The 23,851-nt window shown below is 38.2% G+C and overlaps 2 protein-coding genes across 2 annotated transcripts; both read right to left on the bottom strand.

Moving 5' to 3' along the window:
• Positions 1–4,594: 4,594 nt before the first annotated feature.
• On the bottom strand, positions 4,595–5,470 carry LOC113336163 (PLAT domain-containing protein 3-like). Its single transcript, XM_026582152.1, has 2 exons — positions 5,358–5,470; positions 4,595–5,227 (listed from the first exon to the last, which is right to left on the bottom strand). Exons 1-2 carry the CDS (start codon positions 5,433–5,435, stop codon positions 4,769–4,771), a joined length of 537 nt encoding a protein of 178 aa, XP_026437937.1. The 5' UTR covers positions 5,436–5,470; the 3' UTR covers positions 4,595–4,768.
• A 6,756-nt stretch (positions 5,471–12,226) lies between these two features.
• Positions 12,227–13,090, bottom strand: LOC113336202 (PLAT domain-containing protein 1-like). The gene is made up of 2 exons (XM_026582187.1): positions 12,956–13,090; positions 12,227–12,861 (listed from the first exon to the last, which is right to left on the bottom strand). The coding sequence occupies exons 1-2, from the start codon at positions 13,037–13,039 to the stop codon at positions 12,409–12,411; spliced, it is 537 nt and encodes a 178-aa protein (XP_026437972.1). The 5' UTR covers positions 13,040–13,090; the 3' UTR covers positions 12,227–12,408.
• Between the last annotated feature and the right edge of the window lie 10,761 nt (positions 13,091–23,851).

Here is a 23,851-nt window from a genome sequence, read left to right as displayed (position 1 = left end):
CCCCTAAAGTGTGCTTCTTCATTTGGTGTGCCGTCCTAAGTAAACTCAATATCGTTGATATGTTAATGAAGAAGGGGGTTGATAACACAAACAAATGTGTCATGTGCTCAGAAGAAGAATCCATCGATCACTTTTGCCTACAAGATATGGTTTAATATTCTCCGTAGAAAGAATTGGTCGTGGGTATTTCCGAAGGCAATGCCATATTTATCAAAGTGTTGGTCTTCAAAAGGTTTATCATCTACCAGAAAGGCAGTGTGGCAATTTATCCCTGCGGCTGTCACGTGGTCTATTTGGAACGAAAAAAATAACCGAAAATTCAGATAAAATCACAGATTCAAGGCAGAAGAAGACCTAAGTATAGACATCAAATCTCTTATACTGATTTGGGTTGTAGCTGCAAATATACAACTGCATATCATTTTTTCTGCTATTTTTTTGGATTGGGACTCTCTTTTCTTGTAACTTTTCATTTCTACATTTTTTTGATTTTCTTTTTTTTTTTCGTTTCTACCCCTGGCAGATTTTTGTATATCCTCCTTCTGCTTCTCCTTCTTTCTCAAAAAAGAAAAAATATCGCCGATTTGGGAGACTGACCATTGAAGCTCATCAACAACAGCTTAAGCCTAAAATCACAAGATCTTCATCTCCCTGTAGTAGATATTTTAACAACAGCTTAAACTTTCTCCCTGTTACCTTTTCCGAATCCGCTCATATCAAAGATTAACCATTTTGTTTGTTTTTTTTTCTCCTTTTTTTTTTCTCATTTTTGTCATCTTGAATTGGTGAGAAGAAAACACGATCGGATACAATTGCGCTGTTTTTGATGTTAGCTAAGAAATTTATGAAAATTGAGATATGGGTGTTAGGAAGTCGGAGAAAATTGAATTGAAGGAAGAATTTAAGAATCATTTGTAAGGGGAATTTTGGTAGGTTACAAGTCATTGGACAAATGGGCAGAAGTAAACTTGTTTTTTCACAAAATTGGTCAATTAACTCAATAACGATAATTTCTGGGTGAAAAAGACATGTAAAATTTGATACTGTCTAAATGGACGAGAATGTAAAAATAGTCAGGATGTAACCAGTTTCATCCTACCCATTTTCAAATACTTTTTCTTATTTTTAATTTACATCAGGATGCATCCAATTTCACCCTCGCTATTTTTTAAGTTTAAGCCAGAATGAATCCAGATTTATTCTTGCTATTTTTTTGATGTACACTTCACTCATACTAATTTTTACTCGTCGATTAGAACCATGTTCAAAAATATTTGGACAATTGAACCAATTTTTCTTGCTTTTTTAGTAGTTTTAACTTTCTTGGGAAATGATAAAAATATTGCCATCCAAAAAGGGGCCATCTTCCCCACCATAACTTCCAAGTATTTAGTATTATTTATTTATTTTTGATAGGAAAAATAATTTTACTGTGTAAAAAGAATCACAGATATTCAGGGAGGAAGTTTGGGTTTGGGATAGACTTAAACTATTCATCATTGATTTTGGTTGTTCCCCGGTGTTTTGCTGCAATACCAGCCAATTAAGTAAAGCTTCTGTTTAAGCATTCAAAGAACACTAAAAATAGCGCAGCTGGATTTTGTTACAGTTTAAACAGTGTATAGCCACTTTAGCACCACAAACATTTTCCTTTTCTTTCTCTCTCGTCCAAATTGCAGCCCCTGAAAGTGTAGGGTTACATTTCTAGCTTGCCCAGAAATAATCTTGCATCCAAAAAGATTATTCATGGACACAGAAAGTAGCTAATTGATATTCATAAGAGATGCATCCGTTAAGCTGACCAACATAGAAAAATATTTTACTATACGCACCAAAATATTAACTAGGGGTGCACATACCCTACCCATATCCGCCATTTTTATCCTACCCGTCCCTGTTCTACTCGTATCCTACCCTACCCGCCGTTTGATGGGTAGGGTAATGGTTGAAATTTTTTTCACCCGCCGTCAAACGGGTAGGGTGGCGGGTAAAGCTCGAAATCAACCTACCTACCGCCTACTCGTTAATTTCGAAATGACTTAATTATCATTGCTTTGTTTTTTTCTTCTTTGTATTTTTTCGTTATTTCGAAACATATTAGGCGTAATAAATGAAGTTGTTTGCTTTTCCTTATCTGTTTTATCTTCTTTCTTCTTCTCCCCAAACCATATCTAAGTTCGAACAGAGAATAACCTTCTTCCCAAATCAAACTCAACCCCAAATCTAGAAGTGGAGAACTCATTCAGTTGGGTCTTTTGAAGAAACCCTTTATATTGTTCTTGCTCCATCTCTGTCTAAAGAGGAATTTCAAAAGGTAAATTCAGGTTTGATTATTTTGTGAGGATTTTGATTGATTTCATCCTCTGCATGTTTGATTTTAGGAAAAGGAAGACAAACTAGTCTGAATCATCAAGTCGGTCTCATGATTTTACTCTTTGTGCTATGAAATCAAACCCTAATTCCTAAATAAGCGAGATTTTATGAAAACTTAACATGCATGTTAACTGATTGATGAAAATTCTCAAAGGAATTTAGTTTTTCATATTATTGTTGTAAATGTTGAGGGATGGCTTTCTGGATCTTCTTTTCTTAAAGGTAATGAAAAGAAATTAACAACTGGGTCAAGCAATATGAAAAAAAAAGAGAGTCATAAATTTGCATTGGTGTTGAATTGTACTTCATGATGCTTCTCCATGTTAAACCACCAGCTTCCAGGTAACTACTTCTATTAGTGATGGCTTATAGTGAGAAAATACATATTTGTTGTTAGTGGTGTTTTCTATTATTTGGGTTTCAATTGAATTGCAAATTGTGCATTTTTAATTAGGATGGTTTATTTGAAGTATTCTAGTAAGTGGGTTTCAATTGAATTGCAAATTATTCATCCGTGAATTGCAATGTAGTCAATTAGGATGTATTTATTTGGTGTTCTCAAAAATGGGTTTCAATTGAATTGCAAGTTATTGAATCCACTCTTTATCAATGTCTATACTACTTTGTTTGATTGGTTTAAGCAGTGTTGTTCGCAGCTTAGCAAAATAAGTACTTGGGGATATTTATTGGTATCAATGGTATGCAAAGTGTGTTGTATTGTGTTACTAGTAATTAACTTTGTAATTTATTTGATGATGTAGTAGTTGATGCAGAGGTGAAGATACAAAGTGTTGTTGTAAATGTTGAAGAAAATTGCCATGTCAAATGATGAATTTAGATGAAGATGGTGATCTTGTTCTACCTAGACGTACCAGTAAGTCCTTTTAAGGTTTTCCATGGATTTTCGTATGTATATGTATCTCCTACATTGTCTGATCCCAAACAGTGAATCGGCATATTGCTATAGCTCTAGTTTTAGTGCACGGCTGTCAAATTACTTGGAATGGTATTGATCTTTTCTTTAAAACAAATTTCTTATACGGTACAGTGTGTGCAGAACAGTCGAATATTATTAATTAAGACTATCCAAAATAGTATCACATCATCAATTCCAAGTGTTGGACTGCAGGTAATGCATGAGTTACACTGATTCTTTGTAGTTGATTAATGCTTGGTTCTCTCACATATTTCCTCCTCTTAGGTGTGAAAAGCAGAACTTGTATTGGTTGATTTCTTGTTGCATAATATGTTCTCTTCTTCTGACTTTGACGGAGTTGTTGCTGTAGAACTTGATGCTGGAAATTATTTCTTGTTGCATAGTAATTTAATCAATAATGGATAAAACACTGATTAGTAGATGATAATCATTGAAATTATTTCGTTGGAATACCATGTGATTCATCTGACGGAGCATGTTTAATAAGAATCAGTTGTTATTGTTCCACATTTTTTTAGGCGCTGTAAGTGAGCGCAAGTCGAATGGCTCTCTGCTTATTGCAACCAGTGGAGGACTTAACCAACAAAGAGCGGAGGTAATTAAAGCTTTTCTACAATCGTAGATGATGAATGAAGACCAAGTTTACATGAAGAACATGGAATTATGCTGGGATTCGTCGTAGCGTCAAGCCCCTGCGAAGAGCTTTAAACCTTTGGAGATTTTTTTTTGTATTTTTGTGTTAGTTAGGTTCTGCTTTACCCCTACAGATTTTGAAAAGAACGGAACATTTGTTTCTTGTGACTACAAATGGATTTGTGCCTACCAGGATGTTTTTGTTCATTTTTTCTTAGATTGGCAATACCGTTGGGTACTTATGTAGATACTTACGAAAAAAAGCGGTTATACCCGCCACCCTATCCTACCCGGCCCGCCATTTATTGGGTCGGGTAGGGTCTTACCCGTTTAATGGTGGGTAGGATGGCGGGTAAAAAATTTCTTACCCGCCATTCAGCGGGTAGGGTGGCGAAATAGACCATATCCTACCCACCCTACCCGCTGTGCAGCCCTAAAATTATTAACCATCAACAGTAGTGCTACATTATTATGCATCTATATCTCTTTTGCACGACAAACTAACAATAACATTTTGGTGTCAATTTGCGAGGCAATTCTAATACATTGTTTAAGTTTTTATACTTGTTCGCATCACGATGATTTCTAACCTACTCGAGCATTTTTCAACATAAAAAAAAAAGAAACAAAACCCATCTTTCTGCGTTCTGCCGGAAAGAAAATGTCTTTGAATTTCGTAAACATTAATATGCAAGCAATACAGTTTATTGATGATACAAGTAAATATAAATAAATCCACTCTACAAAGCACACACAGATAATCTTAGCACAAACGTTCCATCATTCTTCGCAAGAACAAAAAAAACTTACACATACAAAACAGACCTATACATTTAATTCTGGCTTCAATTCAGCTTTCTTGTACGACAATCTGGTAGTAATACTATCGCAATTATCCCGAACAGCCGTGAGATTCCAAGGCCAAGTGTCAGTAGCAAGCCACTGTTCAACAGTGAATAGTTGTTTACGACAATTCTTATGTTTACCGGTACTTGTAAGCTCAACATAGTTGACATACCAACCATGACCCCAACCTGTTCCATCCGAAGTAAGAGTCATTCCGCATATATGATGTTCGAAACAATCTCCTCTCCCGCTAAAGATATCGAGGTTACCCCTTTCGAAGTAATCGTGTCCTGGTTCCATTAATCCACCCCATGTCTCAATATTTGGGATCTCAAAAGTCTTGCCATGTTTGTTGTAAAGTGTTACAGATATTTTTGAATCTGTCCCTCCTTTGATGATGTTGCTTGTTCTGATATAAAGTGTGTGTACACATTCATCCTGCAATAACAACAACAAGAACAAATTAGAAATGGAAATTAAGTAGTTCAATTCAAGATTAAGTAAATTAATCAAGCGATGATTAACTGATCATGATTCGAAGGAATTAATGAAGTATTATTTGACTTACATCATCAGATTGGCAGATGATTGCTAAAGAGAGAAGAAGAGAAATAAGGAGAAGATGGTTGACTTTAGATGGAGCCATGTTTTTGGAGTTGGTGTTGTGTGAATGATTTGTAAATTCCGTGGCAGGTGATTTTGGATATGTTTTATAGAAGGCATAGACTTAGAAAGACAAAGAATATTCGAGACACGTGGTGACATGTAACTTGAGAAATTAAATTCTTCATTTTAAGCCGACGCATTAGAGAGGAAGGATAAGCGACTGGACTACCGAACTGTCATTGAATTTCCCCACAGTAAATTTATCATCGCTGATCTGATGCTATATAAAATAGAAGCTCCATCCGCCAGAATCAGTTTTCACATTTATATTTGCTGGCCTCGTAAATTAGCTTATGTTACGGTCAACTGATTTAATTCATGAGCTCTTCTGAACACCTAAAAATTAACTGAATGTAATTAATGAGATCTACCAAAAATGCTTAATTTAGTTACAGAAAACCAATTTTTGCGATATTTTAATAGTCAGTCAAAAAGTCCAGAATGATTTTTTATTTTGATCGGTAAAAAATATGCCGAGTGATTTCAAACCTTACTGAATTGAAATTTGATACCCAGACAAGTAGGCAACTCGCACAAGTTTGATAATGAGTTTGATTTTGAAGCTAATAATACTTAGGCCTATTTTGCGTTTCCTTCCCTCCCAAGATTTCTAATTAGCGTTTCTTCCCTAAATAGATTAAAATTAGTGAATCCTCCCCTTGTTAGGAATTCCGTCCACTACTCGGTTAGCTGAGTCAGTTGCTGTGCACGCGTGGAAAAAATTGTCCACGTGTTTACCGACCTTCCAAAAATGCCCTCGGCTAAAAACACAAGTTAGATACACGTGTAAGATATTTGGTGGATTAAGATCCGACGGTTCTGCATATGTCAGAAAATGAGCGGTGACTAACAACTCACCGTTTCGTACACCTATAGAATTAGAACACGCGTCCCTGTCTCTTCAACTACCACCTATATCAAGAGGGAAAAGACATGAGAGAGTAAAAAACCTAAAACTAGTTGCAGAGAAGAGAAACAAAATCCCCAAATCGAGTTTTGCTCAATTTTAGATTTAGATCGAATAGAAGAAGATGTTGTTGGAATAGAAAGAAGATTACTGATTGGGTTTGTTGAATTTCTTCCGATCTGCTATGAATCACTAGAAATTGTGAGTATACAGTTTTTTTTTTTTTTTTTTTTTTTTTCCCTTATTGATGTGATCTAATCATCTTTTGAGGAATTGGGTATGATATGAGCAACGTTATTGTGTTGCATGATTATATTTTTAGGGTTTGATATAGATTATGTTTTTAGGGTTTGATTCTTATGCATGATTTAAACGATTCAGTCTGTGAAATTAGGGTTTGTTTATGTTTTTCTTTGATTATCAAACTGTGGGTTGTTGATTCAAGATGCGATACTTTTTGGTGTATGATTGAAGGGTTTATGGAATTGTTGCAGATGAAGTTTCTGTTTCCCTGTTTTTTTTCTTTTTTATATTTAATTCAAAGGGAATCGGGTGTTTTACATGTGATTGATTATGTTGTTTGTTTTGTTTTGTGACAGTCCTAGGGTTTTTTATGCTGTCAAAACTCTTTATATACACTATGATGGGAAGTGGCCTGATGAACAACCAAAAGGTGGATTTACTTACATGGATTATATGAATGGGAAGGAATTGCGCTGGCCTAAGTATGATGGAGACTTATTGAACTTGAAGGACTTGTTGGATAGTGTTCATGACTGCATTGATTAATTGGATGGGTCACAATGCCTATTTCACTACTTGCAGGATGGGTTTTTGTATGATATTGACGAAGAGAGTGAGCTGTTGAAGTTTTGGAATGAATCAGACCAAGATGTACCAGAAGAAGTTCATTTGTTTATGAGTTATGATAAAGCTATCAATGTTCTGAAACCTGGTGAACAATTAGTTCCTCCTCCAGTTATTGTGACTGATGAAATTGGTGAAGAAGTAGCTCATGCTAGTGTGGATGATGAAGTTGTTGAGTCACAAACACAGACTCAACAAGAGGGACCAGTTATCAGAGATTCGGAGAGTCTTGATGAAGAATTTTGGCAAACAACTTTTAGTGAAGAAGAAGATATAGTGGCAAATGATCCAAGTCAGCACACATCACAAGTGTCACCATTACGGTAACCAAGTCAGTTTCTAATGGACATACCTAGTCAGCAGATACCTCAGCAGACACCCCAAAAGACACCTTGGAAGAGAGCTGTTTCAAAATCACCTGCAACAAAGAGGAAACTGAAGTACCAACCAACAATTGAACTTGATGAGGAGCATGACACATTGGAAGCATTGTTAGCTGATGAAGAACTTGATGCATTGCCTGGGAGTATAAATTTGAAGCAACATTCAATTCTTGACTTGCCTATTGAAGATGACTATCACAGTGGAAACTCATCAAGCTCTGATGATGATGAAGAATGTGGTGAAACTGATACTGACTTGTAAGAAGAAGAACCTGGAAGATATGAAGAAGGAAAAAGTGATCACCAGAAGTATGATGATTTGTATGATGATGAAGAATGTGAGGAAGTAAAATAATGGACTTGTGACACAGGTGAGGATGTTATTGAAGTAGGTATGACATGGCCCACCATGGATGAATACAAGAAGTGGGTGACAAAGTTATGCATTGCAAACTGTATTGAAGTGAGGAAGATAAAAGATGACCCAAAGAGACTGAGGTGCCAATGCAGAGTTACTACTTGCCCATGCAGGCTTTTTGCTCAAAGGTAAGCCCACTTCTGTTATGTTATTGAATCCTAATGGGCTTTTGATAAGAACTAACAAAACACTTTTTTTATTTCCATGACAGGTAATCAGCAAAAGATGGTCATACTATCAAGATTACCAAGTATATTAATAAACACACTTGTGTTAACATAAGTGGTACTGGAAAGAATAGAATGACAAATTCAAATTGGGTAGCAAGTGTGATTGAAGCTAATATCATAGAGAATGAACATTTACTGTAACCTAAGAAGATCATCAAGAGATTGAAGAACATACATGAAGTAGATATCAGTTATTGGGTAGCTTTGAAAGGTAAAGGAAAGGCATTGAGAAAGATATTTAGGTCATATGTAGATGGTTACAATTAGATACCTGAGGTTTTAGGACAGATAAAGAAGAATAATAGAGGATCCATAGGTGTAGTTCCAACTGATATGGACAAGGATTTCAGTTATTGTTGTCTTTCATTCAAGGAATATTTAGAAGGGTTCAAGAATGGATGCAGGACATTCATTGGTATAGATGGATGTCACCTTAATGGAAAATATGGAGGAGTGTTGCTATCTGCAGTGACACTTGATGGAAATAATGGTATGTATCCCCTTGCCATCTTCATTTGTGATTGTGAGAATAAAGAGAACTGGATATTGTTTCTGAACATTATTAAAGATATGCTATTAGAGCATCCAGCACCATTGACATTTATCTTAGATAGACAAAAGGGATTGATTCCTACTCTTCAAATAGTATTCCCTTCAAATAGAACCAGATATTGTTTCAGACACATGTATGGGAATTTTAAGACTAAACACAAGGGTGTTCATATGAAGACTTTAACATGGGGTGCAGCAAAAGCCTATAGAGACACAGACCACACTAGGTACATGGATCTCATAGAAAAAGATAACAAGAAGGCCCACCAGTGGTTTGAAGATGTACCAACAATCCAATGGGCTAGATCCACTTTTGACCATACTTCAAAGTGTGAACGTGTAACCAATAACTTTACAGAATGTGTCAATAGTTGGTTAGTGGAGTTAAGATGCAAACCCATCCACAGGATTCTTGAAGGGTTCAACTTGAAGATGATGAGTTTGATGTTTGATAGAAAGATGATATCCAAGAAATGGGAAGCTGAAGGTTTGATATTGGTCCCAGAGCTGATAGGATTATGAAGAACATAATAAATTTGTAAAAAAGATACCAGTTGTTTGGGTCAGAAGAATATATTTGGTATGTGATGAACTATCTATCATCCAGAAGATGGGAGGTTAATTTGACAGAAAAAACTTTCACTTGTTGTGTGTGGGAGATTTCTGGGATACCATGTGTTCATGTTGTTGCTGTAGCTTGCCATTTAAGAATGGATCTTAATAGGTCAGTTTGTTCCTGACACTGCTTGGTAGTCCATCACTTCTAGTATTTTTTTGTTTATCCACTAACTTATCTAGTTTATCTACCTCTTCTAGCTTGGTTGAAGAATACCATAAAGTTTCTGCATATAAAAAGGCCTATAATGGAAGGGTGGAACCATGTGCTAGTCAAGACAGATTGATTGAGGTGATTTCTGCAATTTAATTTGCATTGAATTTGAACTGCAATGAAGTTGTACTGAATATGTTGTTGTGATGCATTTAAGTTATACTAAATATGTGTTGATGTGTTACATTTAAGCCTGAAATGGAGGAAAATAGACCAAAGTTCAAATCAAAGGTGGGCAGACCTAGAACTAAGAGGATAAGATCTGATGTTGAAGGACAAGAGTCATATAAGAAGGCAAAGAGGTCCTGCACCCATTTTGGCAGTGAATCCCATAATATCAGGCGCTTCCCAACCAAAAACAATGGTAGTGCACCAAGTACCCTGGGAAAGGGCAGGTAACTATCTACCTAATATGTTGTTTGATTAAGTTTTTCATATAGTTCAGTTCAGAGGCAGGTTTAAATAATGAATTGTGAACTACATGGCAGAGGAAGAGGAACTTCTGCAGCACCACCATCAGCAGGAACTTCTGCAGCACCACCATCAGCATCAGGCAGAAGAAGAAGAAGAGGAGTTGGTGCAGCACCACCAGCAACAGGCAGGGGAAGAGGATCTAATGCATCATCACCACTACCAACAGGAAGGGGTAGGGGAGCTAATACACCACCGCCACCAGCAGGCATAGGAAGGGGAGCTAATGCAGCACAAGGCAGGGGCCGAGGCTTTGAATATTTGTTGTTTGATACAACTACAACTGCACCAACACAAGGCAGAGGTAGGTCTGCACCTCTTTCAGCCACAAGGTCTGCAACAATTGGAAATTACCAACATTTGTATGGATCCCAGCCAGATGGAATGAGAGAACCAAGCAGGCCACAGTCCCAGGTGTTCAAGCCACCAAGATGGAGGAATTAGTTCAGTAAGATTGTCATGTGGTTTAGTTCAGAGAAAAATTTTATACTCTGTTTTTAGGAATTTTGTTTTGGTTGGAAGATTAGTTATGAATGCCTTGCTTTTTATTCCATTAATAGATACTATTACGCAACAGTTTAAGACTTGAAATCCTAGATCTAAGTAATGAAATACATTTTGTTAAACATTGCAGTCTCATTTTTCAGCTTCTTTTCCACCTTTTTCTACAATCACACCTTTGAATCTCACACAAATTTCATTAAATAACTCTTCACTGACTTCTGAATCAAGGATCATTTTCATGTCATGTTTTTCTTCATGTTTTTCATCAGTTGCATATTTCCCTTTTAAAAAAAATCCATCACATCCATCAATAGGTTTCACTTGTTTCTTGGATGCAGGTGAAGCTTCTGGACAGTTTGAAACCCAGTGAGAATCACTACCACACTTGAAACATCCATCTATAGATTGTTGTGTGGATCTTGTTGGTGATTGCACAACCTGATCTAACCATTGAAATTCATTGGAGATTGGTTGATTTAGGCATTTAGGAATCTCCTTCCTTTGTTAGCATCAGTATTCCCATACCCTGCGCATACCATTACATTTTATGCATTTTGAGTATAGGAATGAGCACTTCATGGCATCATGTGAAGGTGACTTGCAAATTTGGCAGCTGCATCTACACCGAAAATGTATAATTTTATTAGTGTTTCCTCCTCACTGTAAATATACTAATTAGCATTACCTCCCCTAATGGCGGATTCACTTACCTTATAGGTGGATCTGGATGATGAATCTGCCATCGAGTCGCGTTTCCTTCTTCACTTAAGCTATTTCTTTCTTCAGATTGTACACTTTCAGAAAAAATAATGGTAGTGTATGGAATGAATCGGTCTTCTTCTTTATAAACAGATGGGAAGAGGAGATGAAGAGAAAGTGACCGTTATGCAACCAACGACACAATTTTGGAAGATTTCCGACCGTACAGATTGCTCCATCTTCGACCATACACATGTGAGATCTAACTTGTTTTTTAGCCGAGGGCATTTTGGGAAGGTCGGTAAACACGTGGACAATTTTTGCCACGCGTGCACAACAGCTGACTCAGCTAACCGAGCAGTGGACGAAATTCCTAACGAGAGCAAGATTCACTAATTTTAATCTATTTGGAGAGGAAACGCTAATTAGCGATCTTGGAAGGGGAGAAATCACAAAATAGGCCTAATACTTGTTACATTTTTCATTAGCGTTGTGGTCAGTTAATTTAATTAATTAATAGACGTGATCACCATTTACATCACAGCTGGACTAAAATATACTACCAGTATAAGAAGTCATGAAACAAAATGGAGAGTCATGGACATGTAGTTTCCTGTTTCAAAAGAACACCGACATCATGACCTGCTTTTGTGAAGAATTTATTATTCAGGGAATCAGGGCAATCAACTGAAGCGAATATGCTATGAGATGTGCATCACATGGATAGACTCAGTAACATATTGTCCAAAATGTACATCAGCTGAAGTTGAATATCTAGCTACCATAAAGTGGAGTTGGTGATATTTTTCTAGGCCACATGTTACATGTTAACTAGACCACTAAGTTATGCCATTATTGCATGTACGACGCCAAAATAGTCTACATCATGGGGACTATTTCTGAGTCGAGTCTCCACACAAAGCTTGTGGTTCATAGTTGATACAAAAAACAGAGCACGAACAAGCAATACAAGTTACAGATCCAAGATCATGTCTGTTTATTAGAGAAAGCAATTCCTTGCTACAACACACACAAATGAAAATTGCCCCATCACTCTTTCACTAGGGTTTACACAATTACATACATGTAAAGCCTATGTGCTAGCTTCTGTCTTTGATTCCAATCTACTGTACGAAAAATTGTCACCATGACAATTGTCTCTAATTGCTGTGAGATTGTAAGGAGAAGTATCAGTAGCAAGCCACTGCTCAACATCAAAATACTGATTCTCACACTTTTCATGTTTACCGGCAGTTGTGACTTCAACATAGTGAACAAACCAACCGTGACCCCAACCTGTACCATCTGATGTAAGGTCCATTTTGCACACCGGATCTTTCAAACAGTATCCTCTCCCACTGAAGATATCAGTGTTGCCTCTTTCGAAATAATCATGTCCTGGTTCCATTAATCCACCCCATAGTTCAATATTTGGAATGTTAATGTACTCGCCTTTTATGGTGTAAAGTGTTATAGATATCTTTGAATCGGTTCCTCCTTTGATGATTGAACCAGTTCTTACGTACAATGTGTAGACACAATCTTCCTGCAATTATACGAAAAAAAAATCAAGAAATTAGAATGGAAGTTATATAAAGTGAGTTAAAATGGTGAGCGCTGATTACTGAGTAGAAACTTACATCAGATTTGGAGATGGTGGCTAAAGAGATAAGAAGAATAGAAAGAAGGAAAAGAGAGATGTGGTTGATTTTAGACGTGGCCATGGAGTTGGTATGGTGAATGATTTGGATGATGTTTGTGAGGATTTTAGAGGGTTTTTATAGTAAAACGAAAATCCAATATTGTGAGACACGTGGTGATATGTATGTTCATAATTTAATTTGTTAATTGTTATACCGACCTATACATGATGACCGATGAGGTTCGTAGATACCACACATAATCGCCAAAAAAAAAGAAAAAAAATAAAAAATATAGATTACCGTGAACGGAGCATGGTTCGACATCGAGGAGAGTACTCGCGGCACACATTGATTCAATAAATAAATATAATAACGAGCTTTAGTGGTTTACCTACCTGTTAACTGGAAAAGAAAAAAAAAAAAAGCACATTTTAGTTGTATAATTCGCAGTTTTGAAATTTTATACTATAGCCTAAAAGTAGTAGAGATGACAAAAGGCCAAAAGTTATCCAGATCTCCTGCGGCTGGTAAATAGATAGCTCACTGGAAACACGTCGAAGCTTTTCAACAGGCCAGAAAAAATCTTTTAGACCCACCTATGATCACCCAAAACAACCATATAATCGAACCTGTAACCACCCATTATTATACTCTCAACGTTCTGTATCATTCGTTAATATCTTTTTTTTTTTTTTTTCAATTTGACCTCTTTCTTCTAGAAACGGGGGTATTATAGCATGAGATAAGATGTGCGTGAGTCACGTGGATGTTCTTTTGTTTGGTGAGCTTAGGTGGGTCTACGTGCTGAGTAGTTGTATAATTCAATACATAAAATATCTTGAGCCAAATAAAATGTCGGTATGCGAGAGTGAATGGACACAAACGTTTCTTAAGTAGCTTGGATACTAAAGGCATTATATACGTTATCCAATTTCACTGGGCTGGCAGTGGCACCTAGATAAAATAACAATGATTGTCACTGTTATCACAACCAATTTTTTTGGTGCTCATACGGTATAGATTGAGATACATCTTGATCGTTCAACCCCTGATTTCATTATGTCTCAGTTACTGTCAGACAATTCACTTTCAAAGTTAATAAAATTTTCCACTTTGCATAAAAAAATAAAAAAAATCTTGATCGTTCAAGCAGGAGAAATAAAAGGACAAAACTTGTAACCTATATTTTCTCGATGTCTTCCTTCCGGCATGATTAACGGGTCGCTGCATATTCATGCTACCCAAAGGTGGAAACATGACTTGCTTTAGAACCACTTTTTGGGGACTACTCAAAAATGGTGGGGACTACTTTGTGATAGAAATGTCTACCCTATATTTATAAGGGGTGTCTTAAAATATGGTAATGACTAATCTACCCTTCACCTATATATAATCACCTTCTCCCAACACCATCACCACCTATATATATAACCACTTCTACCCATCACCACCACCGCCGCTCACCACCATCACCTACCACCACCGAACACTACCACCACCGACCACATCAAATCACCACCACCGCCACCTTTATATATAGCTTAATTTAAATCATTAACAAAACAAAATCAAAATCAAAATTATAATAAACCCATTACTTTTCATTCGTTTTCCTTTGAAAAATGAGAAGTTATCATCAAAATGAATTGAAAATGAAGTTGCAGATAAAAGTTCGGCTAGGAATTATCTGAAGAACTTTGTCGAACTAGCCAAACTCAACTTTAATGGAGGTTTTTTCTTTCAGAGAAAAGTTCGGTTACGTCGCAAATTTTTTTTAATTTGGTTACGTCGCAATTTATTTCTCCTAACCGAACTTTTCTCTGAAAACCTATATATTGAGTTCGGTTACGTCGCAAATTTTTTCGTTTTATTTTCCCAGCTGAACTTTTAGTTCGGTTACGTCGTAATTTTTTTCTCCTAACCGAACTTTTCTCTGAAAGAAAAAACTCCATTAAAGCTGAGTTCGGCTACCTGTGTTTTTAGAAACATTAACTGAACTACACTTGCAGAATGAGTTAGGCTACCTGTTCTTCAAATGTTGTAACCGGACTTTGTTAACGAAACCGAAATCAGTTTGTAAATTGTTCATTTTTAGGAATGTTTTGGCCAATTCAAGCACCATTAACTAAATTTGAAGTATCCGTGAGTACCCAAAACATCATACTCTTGTTGTGCCTCTTAAAGAAAAAGATCTATATTTTTTCTTCCAAAACCCTCATCTTCATTATTATCTTCATCTTCTTCTTCTCCCTCTCTATAATTCTTTTTTTGAAAAAAATCAAATTATTAATTTAATCTCACTAATCATTAATTAACTCACTAATAATTACATTAATTTAATTATCAAGGGCAAGTTTGGTATTAGAAGAAAAGTTAGATAAGGGGTGACTCATTATTACTTCTAATATCCACCCAACACGATACATCACATCACGTCTGAATTTGTGGCACAATCCAACCTATCGCACATCACAACACGATACATCACATCACGTCTGAATTTGTGGCACAATCCAACCTATCGCACGAAACGCATGACTTCCTGGCTGGGCTGTGCCGAGCCAACACATTTTACACCTCCCGCGTATCACATTTTGGTACTGGTGGACAATTTATTTATTTTTAGCTCAATCACAAGAGTAGAGCGGCCACATGAGAGTGTCGTCTAGCTAGAAAAAAATGCGGCTAACACAATCAAGCAACAATGGGAAAAAACCATAAAAACCGGGAAAATTGGAAGAACCCAAGATATACGAGTCCCATTTTGCGCTCGTAACACAACAATTTTATTGTTTATTTTGTGCACACTTCTTTAATATATATTTCTCTACATTTTTAGTATCAACATCAAAAACAAAAACAAATAGTTATCCGAAGATAACAATTAGTTTTAACAAATTATTATGATTGTTTTGTTAGTGCACACTCTTTTAAGGAGTTTGCACAAAATTGTATTCAATATATAAGCTAAACACTCGAACCTCATGGAGGTCAAAAGCAAACAAATTAGGATCTCAAAATAACTCCACATTATATATGTAGATACCAAAAACCATGCTCGACATTTGGCGCCAAATGAAGGCCGAAGTAGTATAACATCTCTAGGATAGTCAACATAGTATCTTAGCTTAGTTTCCTTAGTTTGTAAGTAAAGGTTATATTTGTAAATTCATTTCTACTATCTACTACTTAAGAAAATATCTAAGAAACATAAAGGGATCAAATTTTATTTTATCCTTATCTTCTTCTCCCCCAAAAACTAGATCTAGAGCTCCCAAAAAACTCTTTGATGGAGTCTAGGTAAACCAAATAATTATTAGTGAAGAACAATGAATACAAGTGTGGGTGTAGCTACATGATTTTGTTGATTCAATAGGGTTCCATCGAAGTCTAGCCACTGTTAGTAACATATCTCACTGGATCTTCAAATATTAGGGGCAAAAACGGAAGTTTCAGTTGAAAATATTCATCTTCAGACAACAAATATCACCAAAACTTGAAGAAGAAAGAGAAAAGGAAGATCCATGATACTTGTTCAAAACAGCAGCACAGTACAAAATCAAAAGGATCTTCATCAACAAGGAATCAACGAAGAAGATCGAAAGAAGAGGCACAACAAAGAGAAGTGGCATAACAATTGCTCCAACAAGGGTATCGCAGAGGACCACGGACGAAGAAAAGATACTTCACTCAAGTTTACATCATCAGCAGCTCCGACGAAGATCATGGAAGGTGATGACTTTCAATAAACAACAGAAGAAGCAACCTGCGAAGTAAATCCGCTCACAATCCACGAAGGGAGAGTTTATGAAGATCATTAGAGAGACGAAGGAACCAGCACGACGAGAAGGAAGCAGCAAATACGAACTGTACTGGCGAAGCAAGGAATTCAGAGGGGAGTTCGGGCAACAACGACCTCATGGAAGATGAACTATCAACGAAGAAGCTTGATGAATATGGTTGCAGTAGTAAAACCACTTCGTAAAAGAGCACGATTAACAAAGCAAATCTAACTTCTTTTTCATTTGTTTATTTTACAGCCAAGTATAACCCATTCTCGTCAGTAACATTAATCCAATAACACGAAGAGAAGTTGCTCGCAAGCAGCAAACTTTGTCTCGTCACAATAATTGATTTCATGATAAAATTATCTTGTCAACAACGTATAGAGTCTAGCCTAGACGATCAGCGAGGAGAAGGTATGGAGTCTACTTCGGTTAAGACCCAACTGGCGAAGATGAAATCATGGCTTTGGTGTAGACGAAATGAAATCCACTTCGTGGACTGTCTTGTACTTCGATGACGAGATCACCTCGCAGAAATATATCACTTGTAAAGTACTTTAATGACGAAGAGATACTATGAAGCTTACTTCTTCAGTGATGGTCTGTCTTGTAAAAGATAGTCATTTCTTACTTCGTAGAATTACTTCGTCATCAAGCCCAGCAAAGCAGCAAAGCAGTAAGGCCTAACGTTGAAATTAAAGATCAACACTAGCTCAAGGACTACTAACAGTAGGACCACAATCCGACGAAGTAAAGCCGACGAGGCCGTTGCCTACGAAGTAAAGCCGACAAGGTCGTTGCCTACGAAGTAAAACCGACGACGACACAAAGGCGACGACGTAAGCTGCTAGCAGAGATGAAAGATGGTGCTATAGTTGGATTGAAAAGAGAGGAAGATTGAGCTTTAATGGAAACTGGTGTTGCTGCCGGGAACAAGGGAGCAACCATGGTTGATAAATCTTTAATGGACGATGCGAAGACAGAAGAGGATCTGCAAGGAATGAATAAATCTGTTACATGATCAGGAAGATTGAAGAACAATACAAATACTATGGAGTCATATTTCGTTTCGCAAACTAGAGGAAGAACAGTCGACGAGAAGTGTGTTTGCGAACAACAGGTCTCGAGTTCAATCCCTTCGTGCCACATTTTTTGCATATTTTCCTTCAGCTGCCAAGGACGAAGGCAAATAAGGGTAGGGTGTTGTTCGTTCTTTCACAAACAGAAGTTGGCACAGATGGCGAAGGGTCTGAAATGAGAGATACACAACACGAGTTCGAGTCTCACTTCAGGCAATGTTTTTGCTCCACGAATATTTACTTTGTGGAAACGGTATTTTTGCTTCGCGAATATTTACTTCGTGGAAACATTCGCTTCGTGAATAGTTACTTCGTGGAACTAAAGCTACTTCGTAGAAAGCCATAGCAAACGAAGTAAGGCAACTAAGTAAGGCCAACAGAGTTGATGCAACCGAACCAACTAGAGAACACATTAACTCGGACCCGGTTCGTCAACTCCAGTACAATGAAAGGAGGAAATCAGAGCGTACAAAAGATGGTCCCGGAAAATTCCAACATGCAAGGACACACAGAAGATAGCAAAGATGATAAAGTAAAGCGTTATCACATTGTCATCCTAACCAACTTAGGAGAAACGCCATCTTGGAAGCAAACGACAAAGAAACCAAGCATGAATCGCGGAAAATATGAGGATAAATGGAAGCGTGACGACGAAAGAAAACCGAGCTCCTCAAAGCGTTGATGACTGTTCCGGAAAAGATCAGTTAGAAAATAAGAGATATTAAAGAAGATTACTTCGGCAAAGCTTCCAGCGAGGTAAGATAGTTAACAAGCAAACAGAAAGTGAAAGAAGGCGCGCTTCGTCAGGAGTGGAGTATAACGAAGCAAAGATCGTATTATCGGAATACCATTATCCAAGGACAAGTTTGCAAGACGAGGGAAAACTCCGGCTACTCCAGGAGCAAACAAAGGAGAATGGTGATTTACGGAAGCAATCAACCAAAGAAGAAGGCGGTAACATGAGAGGCGAAGGAAAGGCTAGGGAAATCACATGGGTCAATGACGGATACGCTATGTGGAGCGTCAAGGTCTCGGTTCACGATGATTGGTAACGAGTATCCAAGGATTAAACAAGGCCATCACCCCTGCGAAGTTGATAGTTCTAGCGAAGCTAAAGCCAACCTAAAAGGGCGAAGATGATGGAAGGGAAGACGACAGAAAGGGGCGAAATCAATCGATGAGGACGACGGAATCACCTCACGAAGAGATGGGAGAGAATGACGATAAGGACGACGAAATCAACTAAAAAGGACGATTCGTGCAAACAAGGAAAGATGAAATAGTAATTACACTTCATCGAATAACTTCATTATGACCCGAAGAAGACAAGGAAGAGGACAAGGAAGGATGTGTCGATGTGGAGGAAAGGATGATTGCAATACCAAAGAGGAAACACGCAAAGCCGTCGATGTGATAAATCATTGATGAAGGGAAGAAAGGATGATCACAATACCAAAGAGGAAACACGCAAAGCCGTCGATGTGATAAATCATTGATGAAGTGGAAGAAAGGATGATCACAATACCAAAGAGGAAACACGCAAAGCCGTCAATGTGATAAATCATTAACGTAGAGGAGGAAAGGATGATGGCAGTTCCAAAAAGGAAACGCGCAAAGCCGTCAATATGATAAATCATCGATGTAGGGAGGAAAATAAGACCAGCACCTAGAAGTTATTAATCGGGAGAAATGAGACCTCAAAATAAGCAAGTAAGACCTCACATTAGGAGACAAATAAGATCCACGAAACGGTTTAAGAGAAACCTTAAAACCTTCGCCTAGGAAGGCTGGGAATCCACGGCGTTCACCCTAGTTCGCACGAAAGTGTAAGAGGCAAAGTCCAAACGCGCGTCGTGAACAACTCTCAGACAGAAATCTAGGGGCAATGATAAGACCTATCCGTTGAGGGTCCCTTTTATGATGGCCTTCGGTAAGGGGTGCAGAAATATGACCAAGGCGCCGGCATATTCGGTTGAGCTGCGGGTGCCTGGGACGTCTGAAGCGTTACCGGCCATGTCCGTCTGGCAAGTCTTGGCTACGATGCACTCGGTCCCAAAGAAACCTCACTTAGGGTGTGACTTCGTAACGAATAGCCACATCGGCGAAAGGGATAAGAAGTCACGAAAACAACTGACTGTCGTAATAACCGGATGGGAGGAACATAAAGGGTGTGACTTCGTAACCAACATGCATGTTAGGGTTAACCTCCTTGAAGGGGTTATCATGGGGAACATAAAGGGACGACATCCTCAAGATTAGGGAGTTGCGTGACGAAAAAAGACGGCAATATCATGGGGCTATTATTCATGGGAATAATTAGGCTTGTCGTATTTTCGCGAAGTAAGACCTCAATAGAGAATGTTAAGGCGAGGTTGATGGATCGTTATTCGCAATAATAACGAGCGCCTGAGACTTCGTCGACTTAAGACCCTTAATGACAGGGTGGGGCGCAATAAGACCTTAACTAGGAGGCGCAATAAGACCTCGTAGAGTAGCAAGGGAAACAAAATATGTTCAAGAGGCAAAATAAATAAAGAACATGAAATGAAATGAAATGAAATAAAATGGATTTGGAGGCAATGAAGTGATGCAATGCAAGAGATAAAGTTGAACGAAGTCGTGGATGGAGCGAACCTGGAGAAAAAGAGAAATTGATGAGGCAAAGAAAATGAGCACGCAAGGAACAATGCGAAGATCAATGGACGAACGAAGAAACAAAACCATGCAACGAGGAACCAAAAAAAACACGAAGCGAGACCAATATCATCAATACTTAACGAACATAAGGCGCTAAAGGGAGGAGGCAACAAAGGAGCATCATATTAATTTTGCTTGGGATAGCTAAAGTTCCTTCACCCACCGAAGCAAAAGGAGGCACACATATAACGGACAAGGGAAATATGCTCACGACAAAGGAGATATGCTCGCTAGGACGACCGAGGAAGGAAAAGAAGGAGGCGACGAAGAGGAAACGAAGAAAAGGATCTGAGAAGGGCGATGGAAATAACGAGATGGGAAGATCAAAGATACGAAGATGAAAGGAGACAAGAAAACGAAAGGCAACGCGAAATAAATCGGAGACACGAGGAAGAGCTTCGATGAGGAGAATGAAGGCCTGACAAAGTGAGAGGCAACCATCGCGCAGAAAATGAAGAAACTTGAACCAGGAGGTCTTGGACGAAATGACGCTGATCAAAATCTTAGACATGATGAGTCAAGACGAAGGAATCATGTTCCACGAAGTAATAACGCGGGATACAAGCAAAGAAACAACCAAGGACCAAGGTTTGGAGAAGGAGCAAGCGGTTGGAGGCCCAGAGAGATGGAAAGATATCAGTGGCAGGGGAAGGACAAGAAATCGTAAGACGACGAAAGAACAAGCCGAGCGAAGAAGCTGAATCCATGAAGGAACCTGTCCGAATCATGAAAGCCGGGGCTATCACGGAGGAGGGGACGAATCGAGGAGAGGTGGAGAAGGAGGATGCTGACGAGGATATGACATCGAAAGAACCAAGTAAGACACCCCGTCGAGTAAGATACCAATTGGAAAAGCAAGCTGGAATGGAAAAACGAGGCGACCGGATGACACAACAAGGGCATGAACGCATCAACAAAGTGGTGATGGGTATCTCGCAAGAAGGAGATGCAAATTCAGAAATGATAACGACTTCGTCCCGAAAACGGATCCTATATCGAGGGAAGGACCTTATAAAGATTACGAGGAAGAAGACGAACGAGGAATGCAGAGGACAAGGATACTAGTGGAGGCGAGATATGAAAATCATAGGCTAATATGCGAAGAAGGAAGAAAGCGCGAGGATGAGAGCAAACGCAATAAGCGAGAAAGAAGAATTGGCGAGACAAGAAGAGGGACTGTGGATCGAGAAATCTTACATGAGCCACGAAGATTGAGGTACAAGTGGGAAGCTCGCAGAGGCAAGATAATTCGCAATGGACAAAGGAGGAAGGCGTGCCAGCCATCCTAAACCCGTATAGGGGTTGGAAACGACACCAAAAGGAGACCTAAGGCGGACTGACCGAAAGCAGGAAGGGTCACTGCGAAGAGATCAAAAGCCGCGAGGTGACAAAGCCGGAGGCCACCATGTGAAGAATATAAAGCCAACGAAGTAAGGATTGAACATGATGGCATGGACGTAATTAAAGACTATAAAGACGTGTTGAGGAATATCGGACTCCGCGGTCAATGACAATCAACAAAAGGAGAACATCGAATGGAACAACGAGCAATATCTCGGCAAGGGAAAGGCAATAGAATTGACGGGGCCGTTGGAAATGATGAATAAATTGCAAGAAGTGGACCAAGCAAATACGACAAAATAATAGAGGCAAGACGAGATTGCAGCATTATTTTCTCTAAAGCAAAGGGGTAGCGTTGACGAAGATATCTCGCAAAGAAAAAACGTACAAGGGAAAAATCAAAGCGAAGCAATGAATGGATCCAACAACAACTCATGATCGATAACAACAAGATCAAGGAAGGGTGCTTCTATACAACAATTAAGCTTCGGAACTTCGCGAAAGAATAAGAGGAAAGTATATACTTTTCAAGTTATTATTCTTTCGTTCGTCCCTTCAACAACAAAGATCAAAGTCATCCACTCAAGCACCACACGTCTCGCTATAAGAACTACACCAAAACGGATTATTCCTTAAGGATTGCTCTTCAAGCCATGCTTAAGGAAAAAAAGGCCGAATGTAGATACCAAAAACCATGCTCGACATGTGGCGCCAAATGAAGGCCGAAGTAGTATAACATCCCTAGGATAGTCAACATAGTATCTTAGCTTAGTTTCCTTAGTTTGTAAGTAAAGGTTATATTTGTAAATTCATTTCTACTCTTTACTACTTAAGAAAATATCTAAGAGAGAGAAAGGGATCGGATTTTATTTTATTCTTATCTTCTACTCCCCCTAAAACTAGCTCTAGAACTCCCAAAAAACTCTTTAATGGAGTCTAGGTAAACCAAATAATTATTAGTGAAGAACAATGAATACAAGTATGGGTGTAGCTATGGATTTTCCGTAGTTACAATATATGCTATCCAATTTCACTGGGCTGGCAGCAATTTGGACTTTTATTACAATTAAGGGAAACCAATGTTTTAGCTGCAACATCATTGTATATCACTAATTACTTTTGGTGCTGATACGGCATAAATCGGGATACAATTTGATCGTTCAAGCAGGAGCAGCAAAAGGACGGAACCCATGTCGCAAACTTGCAACCCGTACTTTCTCAACGTCTTTGTTCCGTTATGATTAAAGAGTCGTGCCACATTCATAACTCGGCTTATCCTGGCACCAGTCAACCCCAACGCCACAATGCAGCGCCAAATAGCTTCTCCTTTATGCACATTTCTTCGTAAAACATTGTGAGCTCAAGCCAGTTTTTGTAAAGCCCAAGCCTCCACAACTTAAATGTGTCCAAATGTTTCCAATGCGTGAACTGTTCCAGCTACTCGTGTGTCGTGATGTGCTCGATCATAACCCTTCTCGGCAACGAGTCCTGTTACGTATACTGTCATTAAGTTAGCGATATCAAAATTAGTGACAACCTTGAGTCACGATGGACCCTAGTTAGTAATTTTTCGAATCATTCCCGAATGATTCCCGACGTATCTGAACTGACCGAATCCGAATGATACTTCCGAATTACTTGAACTCCGATCCTAGTTTCCGGATTATATGGATCTCACGAATGATTCGCGAACGTATCCGAACTAACCGAATCCGAATGATATTTTCGAACTAGAACTTCGAACCTAATTCGCGCCCAACCTCGCTCTCTCATAGATAATTCTCTGACCAGAGTTCTGTTGATTGGTTTTTGTTTGATTTTGTATGTACTTTATATTTAAATATAATTATTCAGTTAAAATTTTCTATTGGTAGTGTTTTATGTATTAATTTTTGTTTAAAAGTCTATAAACTCGTTTTATAATACATTCATGCGGTTAAATTGTTTACTTTTTATTGAATAATCACGCTAAAATGTTTTTTTCCATTTTA

This window comes from Papaver somniferum, unplaced genomic scaffold, assembly GCF_003573695.1.
Source record: "Papaver somniferum cultivar HN1 unplaced genomic scaffold, ASM357369v1 unplaced-scaffold_150, whole genome shotgun sequence".
NCBI classification, from domain to species: Eukaryota; Viridiplantae; Streptophyta; class Magnoliopsida; order Ranunculales; family Papaveraceae; genus Papaver; species Papaver somniferum.
The sequence above is the reverse complement of the archived record's forward strand: the minus strand, read 5'-3'. Positions and strand labels throughout refer to the sequence as shown.

Coding starts and splice junctions, on each gene's coding strand:
- LOC113336163 (XM_026582152.1), bottom strand. CDS start 5,435: ATGGCTCCATCTAAAGTCAACCATCTTCTCCTTATTTCTCTTCTTCTC. Junction 5,228..5,357: donor TCATCTGCCAATCTGATGAT/GTAAGTCAAATA, acceptor TTGTTATTGCAG/GATGAATGTGTACACACACT.
- LOC113336202 (XM_026582187.1), bottom strand. CDS start 13,039: ATGGCCACGTCTAAAATCAACCACATCTCTCTTTTCCTTCTTTCTATT. Junction 12,862..12,955: donor CCACCATCTCCAAATCTGAT/GTAAGTTTCTAC, acceptor GTATAATTGCAG/GAAGATTGTGTCTACACATT.